This window comes from Sinocyclocheilus rhinocerous, unplaced genomic scaffold (assembly GCF_001515625.1).
Source record: "Sinocyclocheilus rhinocerous isolate Xijiao unplaced genomic scaffold, SAMN03320098_v1.1 scaffold357, whole genome shotgun sequence".
Lineage (NCBI taxonomy): Eukaryota > Metazoa > Chordata > Actinopteri > Cypriniformes > Cyprinidae > Sinocyclocheilus > Sinocyclocheilus rhinocerous.
In genome coordinates this window covers 501,438-517,897 of record NW_015649568.1, presented here as the reverse complement: position 1 = coordinate 517,897, position 16,460 = coordinate 501,438, and the positions used below count along the sequence as shown (strand labels likewise).

At 37.7% G+C, this 16,460-nt stretch overlaps 2 protein-coding genes across 2 annotated transcripts in view; both read left to right on the top strand.

The window, feature by feature from the left end:
* The window catches only part of LOC107710665 (membrane-associated guanylate kinase, WW and PDZ domain-containing protein 2-like), a 139,737-nt gene extending 138,215 nt beyond the window's left edge, over positions 1–1,522 (top strand). The window contains exon 18 of the mRNA XM_016515494.1: positions 1,361–1,522. Within this exon, the coding sequence (XP_016370980.1) occupies positions 1,361–1,522 (162 nt within the window). The remainder of the gene's footprint in view (positions 1–1,360) is intronic.
* LOC107710680 (nuclear pore complex protein Nup107-like) overlaps positions 1–16,460 on the top strand; it is a 30,908-nt gene that overhangs the window by 3,357 nt on the left and 11,091 nt on the right. The window contains exons 2-10 of the mRNA XM_016515512.1: positions 72–77; positions 1,586–1,592; positions 12,822–12,824; positions 13,821–13,906; positions 14,407–14,499; positions 15,512–15,621; positions 15,737–15,866; positions 15,952–16,055; positions 16,277–16,404. Coding sequence (XP_016370998.1) covers positions 1,588–1,592; positions 12,822–12,824; positions 13,821–13,906; positions 14,407–14,499; positions 15,512–15,621; positions 15,737–15,866; positions 15,952–16,055; positions 16,277–16,404 — 659 coding nt within the window. The 5' untranslated portion in view covers positions 72–77; positions 1,586–1,587. The remainder of the gene's footprint in view (positions 1–71; positions 78–1,585; positions 1,593–12,821; positions 12,825–13,820; positions 13,907–14,406; positions 14,500–15,511; positions 15,622–15,736; positions 15,867–15,951; positions 16,056–16,276; positions 16,405–16,460) is intronic.

Below are 16,460 nucleotides of genomic sequence, written 5' to 3'. Positions count from 1 at the left end.
TGTACCCCATGGGTACAGAAGCTTATAAATCATACAGAATGAGTTTTTTTTTTTTTGAGATTGTAAAAAAGCAGAAAGTTTCCTGTGAGGGGTAGGTTTAGGTGTAGGGTTGGTGTAGGGTGATAGAAAATACAGTTTGTACAGTATAAAAACCATTATGCCTATGGAGAGTCCCCACAAGAATAGTGAACCAGACGTGTGTGTGTGTGTGTGTGTGTGTGTGTGTGTGTGTGTGTGTGTGAAAAATTAAATAAAGCAAATTAGGTATTATAAATTAGTCTGTATCATTAACTAGTCTATAGGTTTTCTGAATGATTAGTCAAGTAGTAATGAAGCAGAAGAAGAGCAACAAAAAGGAACAAAATGCAAGGGTCCCAAGACACATTTTTTACTTTATTTTAAACTAGTTTTAACATAAAGAAATGTTGGCAGAGCAAGACACTGAAAAAGGGTTGAGATAAATCCATCTACATGGGAACATAGATAAACAACAAAAAATGTGTGTTTGTTCGACAGGGTAACAGAGATATTTAACAATTGAACAAAAAATCTTTAAGCTTTTTATAACACAAAACCATCTTAGCCCACACACACACAAAATGAGACCTACAGATTATGCATAATAACAGGAATATTGCTCACAGCAAATGATCAGACAGTCTGACAGTACTGACAGTAATTTTCTTGAAATGTATTGTTAAAGGCGGTGGATTCGCTACACAAGTGGCACTTTGATGGCTATGCTGTAATGAAGATGAATTTAGAGACACAACTGCTGCTAGAAATATTAAGATAAAACATAAAATATGAAAATAAAAAAATAAGTAAGTTGGTGGGCAACTAATTGTAGTAATATTGATCATGCCGGCTTCCTTTGTATCAAAGAAGGGCAATTAACCAGTCCCTCATTATCCCCAATAGCCGTACACCTTCCTCACGGTTGATGAAGAGCATCAGTATTGTAGCTCATAGGAACCTTGTACCCATGATTCATTCATCCATTTATGTTCATTCTGAAATTAATGAGTACTCGATCTCATTCATGACTGCTAATGCTGATTAGCGCTTAACCGAAACAGCCGACATGAGTTATGGACCTATATTGATCCTACTGAATAATTATCCTTAATAAATGATAGTCATATTAATTTTATAATTAAAACCAGAGAGGGTGCAATTCAAAGCTGTCAGAAAATAATTACTGCTGTTTTGTACATGCATTTGCACATCTGTCTTCACAAACTTAGGGTTTTGAATGCTAGATAAACATTCTGGAGAGTAGACTGTTTTGCTTAGGATGGATTTTCCATCAAAAACACCTTTTCAAACAGATAATAACCATATTTTGTCTGTTTTTCAGGTTGGTGATCAGATCATTGAAATAAATGGGGAGAGCACGAGGGATATGACCCACGCTCGGGCCATTGAACTCATCAAATCGGGTGGCCGTAGAGTTCGCCTGCTGCTCAAGAGAGGCACAGGGCAGGTCCCTGAGTATGGTAGGTTTACACAGACTGTCTGAACACATACCTTACTGCTCAGAAATGTCTACAGCTTTAGTTCACTTAGTTTACAGGGTCTCAAGAGATGGAGTAACCATCAATTTGATCTTTGGAGAAGGTCATATTTTATTGGGTAATATATTAAGAAATGTATAATATAGCAGATTGGCAGAAGATCACAACATACATATTGAAATATGTTGTGAAATAATGGATTCTTGTAGACTTATTCACACCAGGAGCAAGATTTGTGCGGTTGACGGGTTTTATTTGATACATTATTATTAATATTCTGCTCTCAATGGGAATTCCTAGATCATTTTAGAAAAAGGTCACCATCAGTTAGTTTTTCTCAACTGCTTTAGCTCATTTATTGAATCAGTCTTAAAATTCTCTAAACTGTAAGTGCAACTGTCACAACTGTTTTTAATGGGACATAGCACAAAATGTATAACTCACCCAAAACATTTAATTCATGCTTCGCAAACTTGTTATTGTGTCATTAAATTGGCACCAAAATGAAACATTTTTTGTCATCATGTGAGCTATAGTGGTCAAAATGTTTCAGTCAACCCTGGAATTTTTTATTTTTTTGCTTGTAATATACAAGAATATCAGTTTTGTCTAGCTGAATGCTATTGTGTGTCATATTGAGCTTTTTAGAATCAGATTTCAAGAGTAAGTAAAATTAGGGCTATGCTCAACAAACTTCTCTATTCTGCAAAACAGGTTGCATCGCTTCCGATTCAGGTCTTTTGTATGTGTTTCGTTAAATATTTAACTGTTTTACTCAAGATGCCTTCAAAAGAAATACCAGGGATCATCTTAACTGATGTCCATCACATATGCAGATTGATATCTAAAAGTTTTATTTTTCTTCTTTTCACTAACTTTCTAATGTTAAAAAAGAATAAAACACCAACAATAAAAACATCAGTTCATACTGCTGTTAACACTTTCTCCAACAGGCAATAAAGGAATGTTTTAGTTGTGAAGAACATGACAGTTTCACTGAGAATTAACTAATAAGTTTTGATCAGCAAGTCATGTGGATTGTTATTCTGCAAAGTATAGACTATTGTACTGTACTTACTCTTTTGGACACGTTTGCCAAAACATGTACAACTTGCATAAAATTAGTAAGACATTCAATCATTGTTCAATGATCTGAACTTACTGTTTTGAGAGAGAAAAAAATCTCATTTAAGAATTGAGCCAAAGCGATTGAAAAAAAAACATTCTCTTGTACACTAATACAATTTTCCTGCTAACACAACACTTCTTTAACATGACTGTGGCAGCATGCTCTTTGTATTAATGCAGATATAGCTAGTCTTCTTCTCTTTCATCGGTGCTATGGCTGTTAGTAAATAATTCTCACTTCCGTTCTCAATTTTCCTCACTGAATACTATCTCAGCACTGATCTTAATACTGTCTTAGCCTGTGGCTGCTGTTCTAACCCTAATGATTGGTCTAGGTTGTTACTTCACCTCTTATAGGAATGGTACCTTCCAGTCTCTCCATGTGCATGAAAAGTGACAACCATGGCTCCCCCTATTTCTTCCTAATGGGCCATCCTAAAGACACGGTTTGTAACAGAGTGCATGCGTTCTAACACACCAATCATCATTCTTTCTTGGAGTGCTGTGGTTTGGATTGGTTTTTTGAGAGTTTTTTTTATTATTCATTTATTTTATATGTAAATTATTTTTTATGTTTTTTTATGTTTATTATAAAATAAATGTATAAATTATAGCATATATAGTTGATAACATTGTGTGTTTTGGATCTGAATCTGTGTTAGCGAATGTAACTCACATGTAACTTGTCTTTTCATAATATAATATTATGAAAGTCTTAGTTTTGATATTCAGACATTATACACACAGTACTTATAACAAAAGCACAATAATCTTCACTCATTAACCACAGACAGTTGTGAGAGAGAGACCTTGATTGGAGGACTATACTGGTTATTATAACACACACATATTACAGTATTTGTTGGTTTGCAGAAAAATGTGTCAAGAGAACATTTAGTATAAAGGCTGTTTTGAACTTTCTGTGAAGGGGCGATAAAAATAAAAAAAATGTCAAATTTCTTATACATTTTTTTGTAGATATTTACAGTATTGTATTGCTGTGAAATGGTTTAAAAGCATTTTTTTTTTTCAGTCAGTGGAACCATCATTTCGACTAATTGGTCATTGCCACAATTATAAACCTAGTTAAAAATGTCATGTTTTATTTTTATATTTTATCAATATATTTTGTTTTGCTGTATAATTATAAATAGTAATAAACATCCATATTTACCTGTATGTATTTTTACTAAACCATATCATAATATGCACAATGCTACGCATTCATTTCCATGAGCAATGACCCAAATGAATCATTGAACTGATTCTTTGAAGCAAACAAGATAACATAAATTAATCAAATTTCCCAGCTTTGTCACCACTTTAATGAAGTTTAAATCAGAGATCCTATTAAATTATCTTTGTATCCGCGCTCTCATACTCCAAACTGGCCTGCCGCTGTGGTCTTTAGGAAAATTAGTGGTCTAATAAAAAGTGCATTCAAATCATTGCAATTTTATATCACCAAATAATTATATTGAATATATTTTGAATATTCAATATATTGTCCAACCATACTCCATTTAGGTCATACAGTGAAAGCACATGTCTATTGAAATTCACACATTGAAAGAGAAACAGCAGATCTACCCCTAGACGCACATACACTTTTAACATTCTTGTAACTGACTCTCCATTGTGATGAAAACTTAACACCTATATGAGCTCCTAACAGCCACTGAAACAACCCAATGTGCACTTGACTTTGAATTCCGCTCACACTTGGCCATCTCTTCTCATGCATTTAGTATCCTACTGAGATCTCAGTGCCGCCACAGAAACCTAGCTGAAATACAGTCATCATGGGATGGTTGTGCCAGCCTCTATGGTTTTATATTCCATACCTGTCTTCTATTTCACAGTGAAAAACCCTTTATGAGCTTGGATTCATGTTTTTTCCCTATAGGCCAGTGATTTCTACACCTGGACCATATAAACGAGAGAAATTTACCACAGTAGAGTAAGAAGAAGCCAGCACAGAGACACAATGATACATAATTGTTTACACTTGATGTACTTCCTTGTATTTGGAGCTTAACCCGACAAGACGTCATGCTTAATAAAATAGACTGTAGTTCCTAATATGGTGTAATATCTCATTTGTATTCCCTACCACTAGATGGCAGATATGTAGTACTTCGATTCTAGACCAAAATTACGTCACGTTCCTATTCAAAGTGTTCAAGGAAATAGCAGAGCAAGTGAGCTATCGTGTCTTCGATGCGGAAGCAGTTCAGTTCATAGCGTGCAAGTAAATTGTGAGATTTGTGAGAGAAAATCGCCAAATGACTAATAAAAAGTTGTACCGTGAGGATGTGTTGCAAATGTTATTCGCCGATTCTGACTCTGAAGGGGAATATTTGCCTTTTGGAAATGACGATCGGTCGTCTAATAATCGCGCTTCTCCCGGTACATCTTTGCAGCGCAATGGTGCCGCCGTGCAACGCGAGAGTGTTCACGAAGCACAAACAAGTGATCATTTCGACCCTTTGCCCAACGGGGATGGGGGTGGCAGCGGTGGACGTAGTCGTTGTGTCCATAGGAGAGCTGTTGCTAGAGGTAGAGGCAGCAGGGGTAGGAGAAATAGGGCTGGAAGTAGCACTAGCTCTTTGGATCCAGTCAGAGCGGCTCTGGATCCAGTGCCCCAAAGAGGTGGGAGTGGCCGCGGTAGACGTGGCCGTGCTGTGCGTGGGAGAGCCGGGAGACGTGGTAGAGGCAGCAGCGGTGATCTGGATCTAAATAGGGCTGGAAATAGCGATGACAATAGCCACAAGCTTTTGAAATCTTGATGTCAAAATCCAGCATTTTCCCCGAAAATCCCTGGCGCCTAAAGGGTTAATGATAATGAGATGCTGTTGTAAGTGTTTGTTTTCTTGTGTTGAAATGAATTCCCAGCCAATTCGATTGTTAGCACACGTTGAAATGGCCTCCTGGGCGCATATGTGCTTCGTAGGTTGGTAGAAAGCTGAGCAGTCCTCAGTGTATCCTGTGATATATGAGGAGACAGGTAGGATTAGGGATGTATAATGAGAATATTAAGGTTGGTGACCCTCTTTCAGTTTGGGCTGTGAGTGTGTGGATAAAATATGCTATTGTGTATTGGGAGTTTAAGGAGAGAAAGAGTAGAGATGTCACTCCAATATAAGCATCTTGGTGTGAAGTGATGTGTGTGTGTGTGTGTGTGTGTGTGGAGGTTGGGTGGATAGCAGAATAAGCCCATGGGACAACCTGATTCCACATCCAGCAGACACACATGAAACTAGATTACTGGCTGAAAACTATCCCATTTCCTGTCAGGTTGGTTTGGTATGTATGCAAGCAATATCATATAGTGCTTTGTGTCCTTAAAATAAATATATTGTGGCAATTCCATGATACACTAACAGTATGAGTTGGTAATGTACCATGGTACTGTAGTTAAATGGTATTCCAACATACTTCAAACATAATTATCATAATACATATCCCATACCATTTGCATGGTACAATGTAGAAAACAGCCATGGTAATATCACAGTACTTTTTGGTACTTTTTTGTTAATGTGTTTTGTGTGATTTTTTCCCCACAAACCAATTCAGTGCTAATCCCACCTCGCAGCAGATTCTAAAGATTTCATTGGTCATGTAAATCACAGTGCTGATTGCCTACACAACACTGAAAGAATTACTAACCCCTGACCCCAACCTAAACCCCAACCTAGTATTTTGATAGATAGCATTACTGTTTGTCATTGAATCCATTACAGTTTAAACTGAATCTATAAAGTCTGAATTTTTCTCAATATGATTGAGTTGACAGATGAAATCGGCTGTAGGGTGGGGTTTGCACTGAACTGGTTTGGGGAGTGTGTGGTTCATGTTCGTTAGATAGTACTTTTTTGCCAGTGTTAGCCTTGGTTCCACTAATCTTTCTTACTCTAGTGCGTGAGTGTGTTTCCATTTGTGCTTCTTTCTTTTTGGCTTGAATGTTTGGATGTAACTGTTTCCATATTTCCCCAGCAGATAGTCCCGCCCCCTGGGATGCTCACACTACAGCCTCCCCAAGTCTGTCGGAAGTAGCACCACCCCTCGACAGCTTACCTAATCCATCAGCTTCTTCTCATATGAACCCACCCACCGACCCACCTCATACATCGTCCTTGGAAGCAGTAGGTCCAGACTGTTCCCAGGGTCCTAGAGGCCCAGAGGGTAAGGCTCTGGAGCAGGCCAGTGTGGGGAAGAGGTCTGCCCTGGCAGGTGGAGTTGGGGGTGGGACCAAGCAGAGGGAGGGTAGCAGGACCAACCATCGCTCTAGTGGAGGGAAGAGTCAGCAACAATACCTTGATAAACTTGCGGGAGAGCCAAAATCCCACAAAAGCAGCCGGGCGAAGTCCAAGGAGCGCAGGAGGGAGCGGAGCAACACACCATCTCGAAAGCGAGACTCGCCTAAAACTTCTCCAAATGACACCAACATGAATGGGGGAAATGGATGCCTAGATGGTTGCAACAACCAACATGGAGCTCTGGTGCCATTCAAAGCCCTACCAAAGGAACCAGAGAAAGGGCAAATGAGTCGTCCCAGCCACAACTCCAAGACCAGCAGCAGTGCATCAGGCAGGAATGCCACAGTATCCCCAGGGCCATGGAAGATCCCTGGTTCGGACAAGCTACCCAGTACCCTGTGCTCAGCCACCTCCACCATCAGCAGATAGCATCTCACCAGAATCTCAGGCCCAAGTTTACACCTTACTTTTGGCCTTGACTTCTTTTGGCCAAGTTTTGGACCAATCTTTGGCCATGATCCGCCTTGCTTTGGGACTGGTTGGGCTTGGGCTCTTCTTGATTGCTTTTCACAGGCTTGCTCTACTTGGAAGAGATTGGTTTTAACCATGACTAGGTACCACCCTCCCACAATCCTCACTAAAGACCTTTCCATGCATTTCTAGACAGAGCATTTTTTATTTATATTTTATTCTAAGTTATTTTAACAGATATGACACCCACCACCTTAAGAACTGGAAGCATTCACTCCAAAAATGGAACCACGGTGGAATGAGTGATGCATGTTGCGTGCAAAAAGAATCCCAGACTTTTTTAAACTTGGGGAAAAGCACTCAAGATTCAGAGATGTACATGCATAGAGAACCACTAACTCTTGAACCACCACTGGTGGCTACAGCAATTTTTATACGCTTTCATTAAAAAATGAAGAATACTGAAGGAGTTGCCTGATATATAGTTTTTGTGTTTTTGAAGAATGAATATGATTAAAAAGATTCTATATGAGCAGACACTCGACTATGGAACTCTGCCTTAAAGACTGACCTGCAGATGTCTGTATAAGGGTCGGTAAAATGAATATAGAAATAGATATATTATATGACTGCATATATGTGAGACATATTGTAAATATGGTCTTGACACACCATTGTGAGCCCATACTGGCGTATTGATATCATACACAGTGTAAGAGTGTAATCTAGAATTCATTCCTACTCCACTTTAAGGTGCGTTCCCACTGACAGCGATATAAACTTGAGTGGTTGCTAATCGGTGTTACTACTCAACTTCAATATAGAACTGTAACAGGAAACAGATCACATGACCTTCACTGTCTACACTGACATCGGTAGTTGAAGCCTCAAGTTCAAGATCAACGCCAACGGTCGATTGTGTCTCTTAAAATCGCAAACTCTCATTGATGATTTATGAGCAGATAGCATCTCACCAGAATCTCAGGACCAAGTTTACACCTTACTTTTGGCCTTGACTTCTTTTGGCCAAATTTTGGACCAACCTTTGGCTATGATCCGCCTTGTTTTGGGACTGGACGGGCTCTTCTTGATTGCTTTACACAGGCTTGCTCTACTTGAAAGCAATCGTTTTAACCTTGACTAGGTACCACCCTCCCACAATACTCACTAAAGAACTTTCCATGCATTTCTAGACAGAGCATTTTTTATTTATATTTTATTCTAAGTTATTTTAACAGATATGACACCCACCACCTTAAGAACTGGAAGCATTCACTCCAAAAATGGAACCACGGTGGAATGAGTGATGCATGTTGCGTGCAAAAAGAATCCCAGACTTTTTTAAACTTGGGGAAAAGCACTCAAGATTCAGAGATGTACATGCATAGAGAACCACTAACTCTTGAACCACCACTGGTGGCTACAGCAATTTTTATACGCTTTCATTAAAAAATGAAGAATACTGAAGGAGTTGCCTGATATATAGTTTTTGTGTTTTTGAAGAATGAATATGATTAAAAAGATTCTATATGAGCAGACACTCGACTATGGAACTCTGCCTTAAAGACTGACCTGCAGATGTCTGTATAAGGGTCGGTAAAATGAATATAGAAATAGATATATTATATGACTGCATATATGTGAGACATATTGTAAATATGGTCTTGACACACCATTGTGAGCCCATACTGGCGTATTGATATCATACACAGTGTAAGAGTGTAATCTAGAATTCATTCCTACTCCACTTTAAGGTGCGTTCCCACTGACAGCGATATAAACTTGAGTGGTTGCTAATCGGTGTTACTACTCAACTTCAATATAGAACTGTAACAGGAAACAGATCACATGACCTTCACTGTCTACACTGACATCGGTAGTTGAAGCCTCAAGTTCAAGATCAACGCCAACGGTCGATTGTGTCTCTTAAAATCGCAAACTCTCATTGATGATTTATGACTACCAGTTGCTGCAAATCGCTGTCAGTGTGAGTACCCAATTTCTGAAGGAGCCACTGAGCTTTGACCTTCTCCTGACTCTCAATCTATTCTCCCTTTACGTGAGTACATGAACAAAGCAATTTGAGTCCGATGGTTTGGATGAAATATAGAATGGTTTGATTAGGGCAGAGTGCCTTATGACAGAGGTGTCCAATCCTGCTCCTGAAGAGCCACTGTCATGTAGAGCTTAGCCAGTGTTGCCAATTTAGCTATTTTATAGCTAGATTTAGCGACTTCCCCGCCCCTTTTGAGACTTTTTTCAAAAGTTTAGGGACAAATATAGCAACTTCTTGGACAAACCTTATCTAAGTTCTCATCTTGCCCAAAGATCTACGTTCATCTTTATATAGATCAGTGAATTTGCCATTGTGATGTCATCTAGTGACATTTAGCTACCAGTTTTAGCTACTTTAAATTGAAAGCAGTTGGCAACACTGAGCTTAGCTCCAATACTACTTATACACACCTGAACCAGCTAATCAAAGTCTTGAGGATTGCTAAAAACGTCCAGGCAAGTGTTTTGGGGCAGGTTGGAGATAAACTCTGCAGTACATTGGCCCTCCAGGAGCAGGAGTAGACACCCCTGCCTTATGCAGACCACTTGATGCTTTATTTGAGCTCTAAATCCTAGGCAACGACATCAAGACAAAAAAAAAACGTAGGCTGCTATTAATTCATTGGACTACTTGTTCCGTAGATACTGTGCAACAGTAATACCAGAACTGAATGAGTATGTCATCACATCCCTCTCTCTGAATGCTGATTGGTGACTAGAGAGGCCGGTTTTTGTCCACAGTATAGATATATCAATATAAAATTCAAAGCTATTTTCGTACATAGATAGAAATAGAGGTGAGAGTCTTCTAAAAGAAGTGCAGATATTTATTAATGATATCTCTGACAGGAGTTCAAATGTTTGTTGAGCACTTTGTCTTTAAGTAGACATGTATACATATAAAATGCAGTACTGGAAAGAGTATATGCTGTGCATCCATGATATTCATTGAATATTTCTGAGAAAGTTAATTCTCAAAATCCTGCTATGAAAATTAGTTTATTAGCATATTCCCATATAAAAGGTTGTGTGTTGGTAAGTCTCTTTCACATGGATCATGTCAGGGCTTCAACACACCTCTCCACAAAAGCGTCATGCTTGTTGTGAATACGTCATAGGCGTTGCACCCTTCACAAAAGGGTGATTTTAACAAGACTGCTAATAGCAAATTGTGAAAGTACATAAAAAAGGTAATGTATGCTATTCTGTCATGCATTGTTTTGTTTTTTCTTTGAATGTCATCATCATCCACCTTGTGCTGTATTTAGATGTATCTACATAGACACAGTCTATCAGTCTCTACTAGCTAAGCTAGTAGGCTAAGATGTTAGCTTGCTAATCGAAGGCTAACTGAAAACACAAAGAACCAATTAAAAGGTCTCAGCTAATGGAATTTCTTTGATATTTCTTTGGTTACGCTTTGAAAAATGCACAGTAAATGAGGTCAAAGTTGGAAATGTTTGAACTTTAAGTGTCATGTTACACATCTGTGTGCCACACAGCAAGGTGGCTAAAGTCCCATTCACACCAAGGCAATAATGATAACTATAAAGTTGTAATAATTATTCTAATTCTGTGAGAGTAGGGTAATGATATAACGATGATGCAGAGGAGAATCACTTTCTTCTTCTATTTTTTCAACTGATGAATCATAAAATCACTGAAAACCAGAATCAAAATCCACCACTTTAAAATTGAGTTAGCATTTAAAGCAGCAGACGACATGACTGCTTTGTGTCCTTATAATAAACTAAATGTTATTGTGCATTGATGTGGACGCTAACTTAGTTTTTAGTTATCATTCTTGGCGTGAATGGGACTTATCACTCTAGCTTGATTCTTGCTCCATTGAATTTAATGGACTGGGGAACACTGATGCGAGTCATATGAAAGGGCCTTAATACTTAAAAAAGAGCTTAAAAAAGTAACCGTTTGAAATGTTAAGGTGTAATGGAACAAACTTTTCGGTTACATCGAAAGTATACATTATTATTCTGTGTTTTCTTTCATAATTCACATTTTTTATGAGTTATATTGCCATTAATGTCACTGAAATGAATAAATATACCATTTTAGAATCATTTGAAGGTGAAATAGGTTGTTTCTGTGCAACTAGTTGCATCAAACAGAATTCCAATTCTGGGCTGACAAAACAACATAGTCTCAACCAATTGCATGATTTTGAGGGAGTGTCTTAATTGTTCATGATTTTTATACTGATTTTATAACCGATAGTGGCACAGAAATTACACACTTCACTTTAAAAAAAATAACAAACATGTTGAGACCCCAATGGTGCTATATTGTGTATATTCATCTCCCACAGAAATAAAGCGATGACGGGTTACACTGACGCTCTTTGACAACTGTTGTAGATGACAAGGAGAGCTGACAATGATCTAGTCATTACAAGATAGTGCTAACATTTCCCTGATGAAGACAAATTAATTGAAGCACTCCAAAAATGAGTGTGCCTCTGTGGCTATTACATTCTGAGTGCTTCATCCTTCGAAATCCCAGACAGACAATGGCATTGTCAAAGCAAGTGTATTTTCCATAGAGTACCAGCAAAGATTGTGTGTGCATATGAATGAGTTGGATCACAAACACTATGATATCTCTCAATAGTGTTAGACAGGAAATTAACAATTTGATTAAAAGTACAAAATCAACTTTATGAATTAGGAACAAGTCATCTTAAGGCCAGAAACATGCTCTATGCAAGTGCACAAATGTTTGGCTAGCGCATTGTAAGTGTGTACATCCTTAGCGTCTATTTTTGCGCCACTATAGCGCTAACTCATAACTGTACTCAAGGGGGCGACAGAGGTACCTTCAAATGTCTTTACTGTTGCACAATATGCTGTAAAGGTGCACTCAAAACTGTTGTTTGGTTAATTTTTGTGAGTGAAATCCATTTATTTCAATAGAAATCGACGCAATCTGTATTTTGCGCGAGGGCGGAAAAATTTCCCCACATAGATTTCACAACAGGTTCAAGTTAGTCTGCTTGGTTTTGAAAGTGTCTTCTGTGTTAGCTATACTTTATACATTACTACTAGTGACAATTAACCTTTTTGCCTTTGAAAATTTGTTAGTGACTCTATGTTTATTCATTTAACTAGCTAATAACATTTTGAATAAACTTCGAACTTTAGCCTCATGACAAAAGTTGGCCCTTAAAAAGAAAACGGATGCTAAATTATGCAAATACCACATTAAGAATGCAATGTGTTGCATAATGAATTGCATTCTGACACATTTGCAATGCAACAACAAGAAAAAGGTTATTAACTTGCGTAGTTAGCAGAATTTGCATTCATGCACTTGTTTAGGCTTTGTTTCTGGCCTTCGGGGTTTTTTTCTTCTTTATCATTTTATAGAGTAGCTGGTTTGTTTAAAGAGAGAGTAGTGTCAGTGCATTCAAACTGCCTTTCCATTTATTTTGTCTTGAGTTTGCCAAATGCTGAAGAGACGTCACCGAAATGATTCAACCTGATAAATAATGTGATTTAAAATGAGATGATTTATCGGTAGAGCCATGGAGGCAACGCAATGCCCTAAAGAAGCTCTGTATCACTGTGTAGAACTTAAAGAACAGCGCGGTTCACCCTGTACAGCTAAAAACTATAAATATGACACTATGTATTATGACCTAGTCACAAAAACTGTAAGTGAGCTACTATTTTTATGAAATGCAACTCAATGGATATATACTTACTTTTGCAGAGCTCTTGTTTACTGTATGATATTTACTGAAATACTGTCAAATAAAACCTTGACCATGGTGTAAAGTATTCAAGTAAAATCAAGTGTTTTGTGAGTGTTTTACCTTAAAGGCCGGTCTACATTGACTTCCTCCTGCACAATTAACCGTGTGATTATGCAACCAGTGGTTACCGGGTCTTTATTTGAAAGGAGATGCTGAAGTGTATGCTGGGTAGCGGTACCATAATTACACGTTTTATTGAAAGAAACACAAAACAGACTAAGCGTAACTCCACAAGCTGAACTTTGGTCACTGTGCAAAACACTACCAGATTATCAGGTGCAGTCAAAGCCGCTTGAGGAACCAGTTTACATACTGTTTTATGTTTTGGGGTTTATGTAGGCCTATATAAATGCAATTTATTCCTCTGATGGCAAAGCTGAATTTTCAGCAGCCATTACCTCATTACTATGGTGTCATGTGTGTGTGTGTGTGTGTGTGTGTGTGTGAGTGAGTGAGAGAGAGAGAGAGAGAGAGAGAGAGAATATACAGTAGTCAGTCTGAAGACAGAATCTGTGTTCAACTGTGTTTGTGAGTAACGTTATGTGACATAATTATGGATAGTAACCTAATGTTATTATCTTTCACATGTAATTCTGGTGTCTGTGTTTTGTGCAGGAATCAGACCTGGTTGAGTCCAGTGGTTCGGGACACTGAGGTGACCCGTGCTGCCCGCAGAAAGAGTTCACACAAAAAAGTTGCCTGTATCCTTAACAAAGTCAAACACCATAGTTAAGTCAAGTTACATGTATTTATACAGCACTTTACAATGCATGTAGTTTCAAAGCAGCTTCACAGTAATAAACAGAAAAATAACATTGTTGATATAAAGTACATCCATTTTGAAAGAACTTCAATTTCAGCAATTATAAAACGAAAAGCAGCTCTACAGAAGACAATAGTGTCGTTATCCAGCTCAGTTGAGGTCAGTTTTTTGTTCTCATCTGGTAGTGTAAGTACAATGTATCTGTGCTGAAACTGTTATAAACATGTAGGAAAGTTTTTTTTTTTTTCCTTTACTGTGTGTTCAGTCCCACTGGCACAGGATGACACTCCTGGCACCAGCACTACCCCTGCTAGACCACTACTGCGCCAAACACCTGGATCTCTCCTCAAACTGGTAGTGTAAGTACAATGTATCTGTGCTGAAACTGTTATAAACATGTAGGAAAGTTTTGTTTTTTTTCCTTTACTGTGTGTTCAGTCCCACTGGCACAGGATGACACTCCTGGCACCAGCACTACCCCTGCTAGACCACTACTGCGCCAAACACCTGGATCTCTCCTCAAACAAACTTGTAAGTAAACAGCATTATCTATCTGTCTGTCTGTCTGTCTGTCTGTCTATAGATAGATATATATGCTGCATGCAAAAACATACAATCTAACCATTGCAGTCTGATTCAGAAAGGACTCTCTCAATAATAACTCCTTCAATAAATTATTTAAAAATAATTTAAGTAACATAGTCATTGTTGATATGAATCAATCTGATGAATCTTTCATAGAATGAACTGACTGAATCCTTTAGTACTTAATTAAGTTAGCAAGTCTTTACTTCCAGTCAAAAATTAAACAAGAAATATTTTCTTAATCTTTATCAGAATATTAGTATCGTGATTGTTCATTTGACAATGCGTAGTTGAAGATACAAAATTAATTATAAATATATTAAACTTAAAAGTATAATATTTTGTAATGCTATTGTAAATTAAATAAAACATTAAACTAATGTAATTATTTAAGACAGGTTTTCAAACTAGGGGTCCTTTGGAAAAGTTTAAATAAAAACATGTTGACAAATGTCAAAATAAAGTATAAGATTAATTAAATGAAATAAATGTAAAAAAAAAAAAAAAAAATTTTTGTAATAATTAGCTTAAACTGATACATCTAACAGTACAAAAATCTAGTGAGTAGAAAAAAACAATGAATGTAAAAAATAAAAAAAAAACTGAATATTTTACACACACATATAATAATACATACATACATAAATAATATTTTCACAGTATCGATTGAGTCTTTATAAATGAAAAGCTATAGCTGCCTTTTAAATTTTAGGTGTCTTGTCTGAGGATGATCATATTCATATTCCTCATGACATCTAAAAGATTGAAACTCCCCCTTTATAAGATATTTAAATGTGTTGCTAAATGAGTATTTACATATATATATATATATATATATATATAAATTTAGGAGGTAAGTGGGATTTTTTTTTCCCCAGTGTATTTACACTTCTAAGTTTGATGATGTTTGTTAAGAGTGGTCTGTATTTATGTGCAGTTGTTTTTATATCATGTACAGTCACCCCAAGAAGTGCCCTCAGGAACCCAGATGTGTCGGCCATCCTCGGGACAGGAAGCAGAACTCCTCGCTTCGTCAACACACCCTGTACCAAAGGCAGTCTGAGCATGGTGAGTGCCCAGAATTCATATGAACATCCTTTATTTATTCTGACTACATATATTTGACGTGTTTGATGTCAGTGGTAACTCTTCTGCTTTGGGTTTTTGTTTGTTGGCACTTCAGAACTTGGATGACAGTGATTGGACAAACAGTCTTTACCCGTCTCCTCTGTCTGGACTGGTGGACACCAGCTTCACTGAGGATGTCAGCATGAGCGCTCTCATGCTAAAGGAAGATGATCCCGGAGAGGCTGGTAAATAATCATCATCATCATCATCGCCACAAATGAAGTGACCGGTTTACATGATTTACAGCTCTCTCGCTTTTTCTCCTCCCAGCTTCTCTCAGTTTGTTTCCTGAATTTCTGCAGTCATATTTACGTCATGCGTCCACAGCTGTGTTTGATCTATTGGAGGATTATGAGGCTCTCTGTCAGGATAAGGTACACGCCTAGTACTGCATAGACAGACTGGGAATTCAGAATTTCATTAAGTAGAAATATGAAATTATTTACAATATAAATGTAATATGTAATATAAATTATCTTTTTTTTTTTTAAGTAGAAAAACTAAATGTTTTGAGTGGTAGCTAAATGACAATGTTGCCATAGCAAGCTGAATAAAATCCCTACTGAGATTTGTAATGTGCTGACCTGTGTTGTAGGTTAGTATGTTGCAGAAAATGGTTCTTCGATCGGCCCCTGGTCAGCAGAAATCCTCCAAGACGGTCAGCATTACCTGGTTGCTGCAGCAAGAGATGGTGACCTGGAGGCTCATCACCTCGCTGTACAGGTACAACACTCTCATACATATTGACGTACACTGCCGTTTAAAAGGGTTGGCATAAG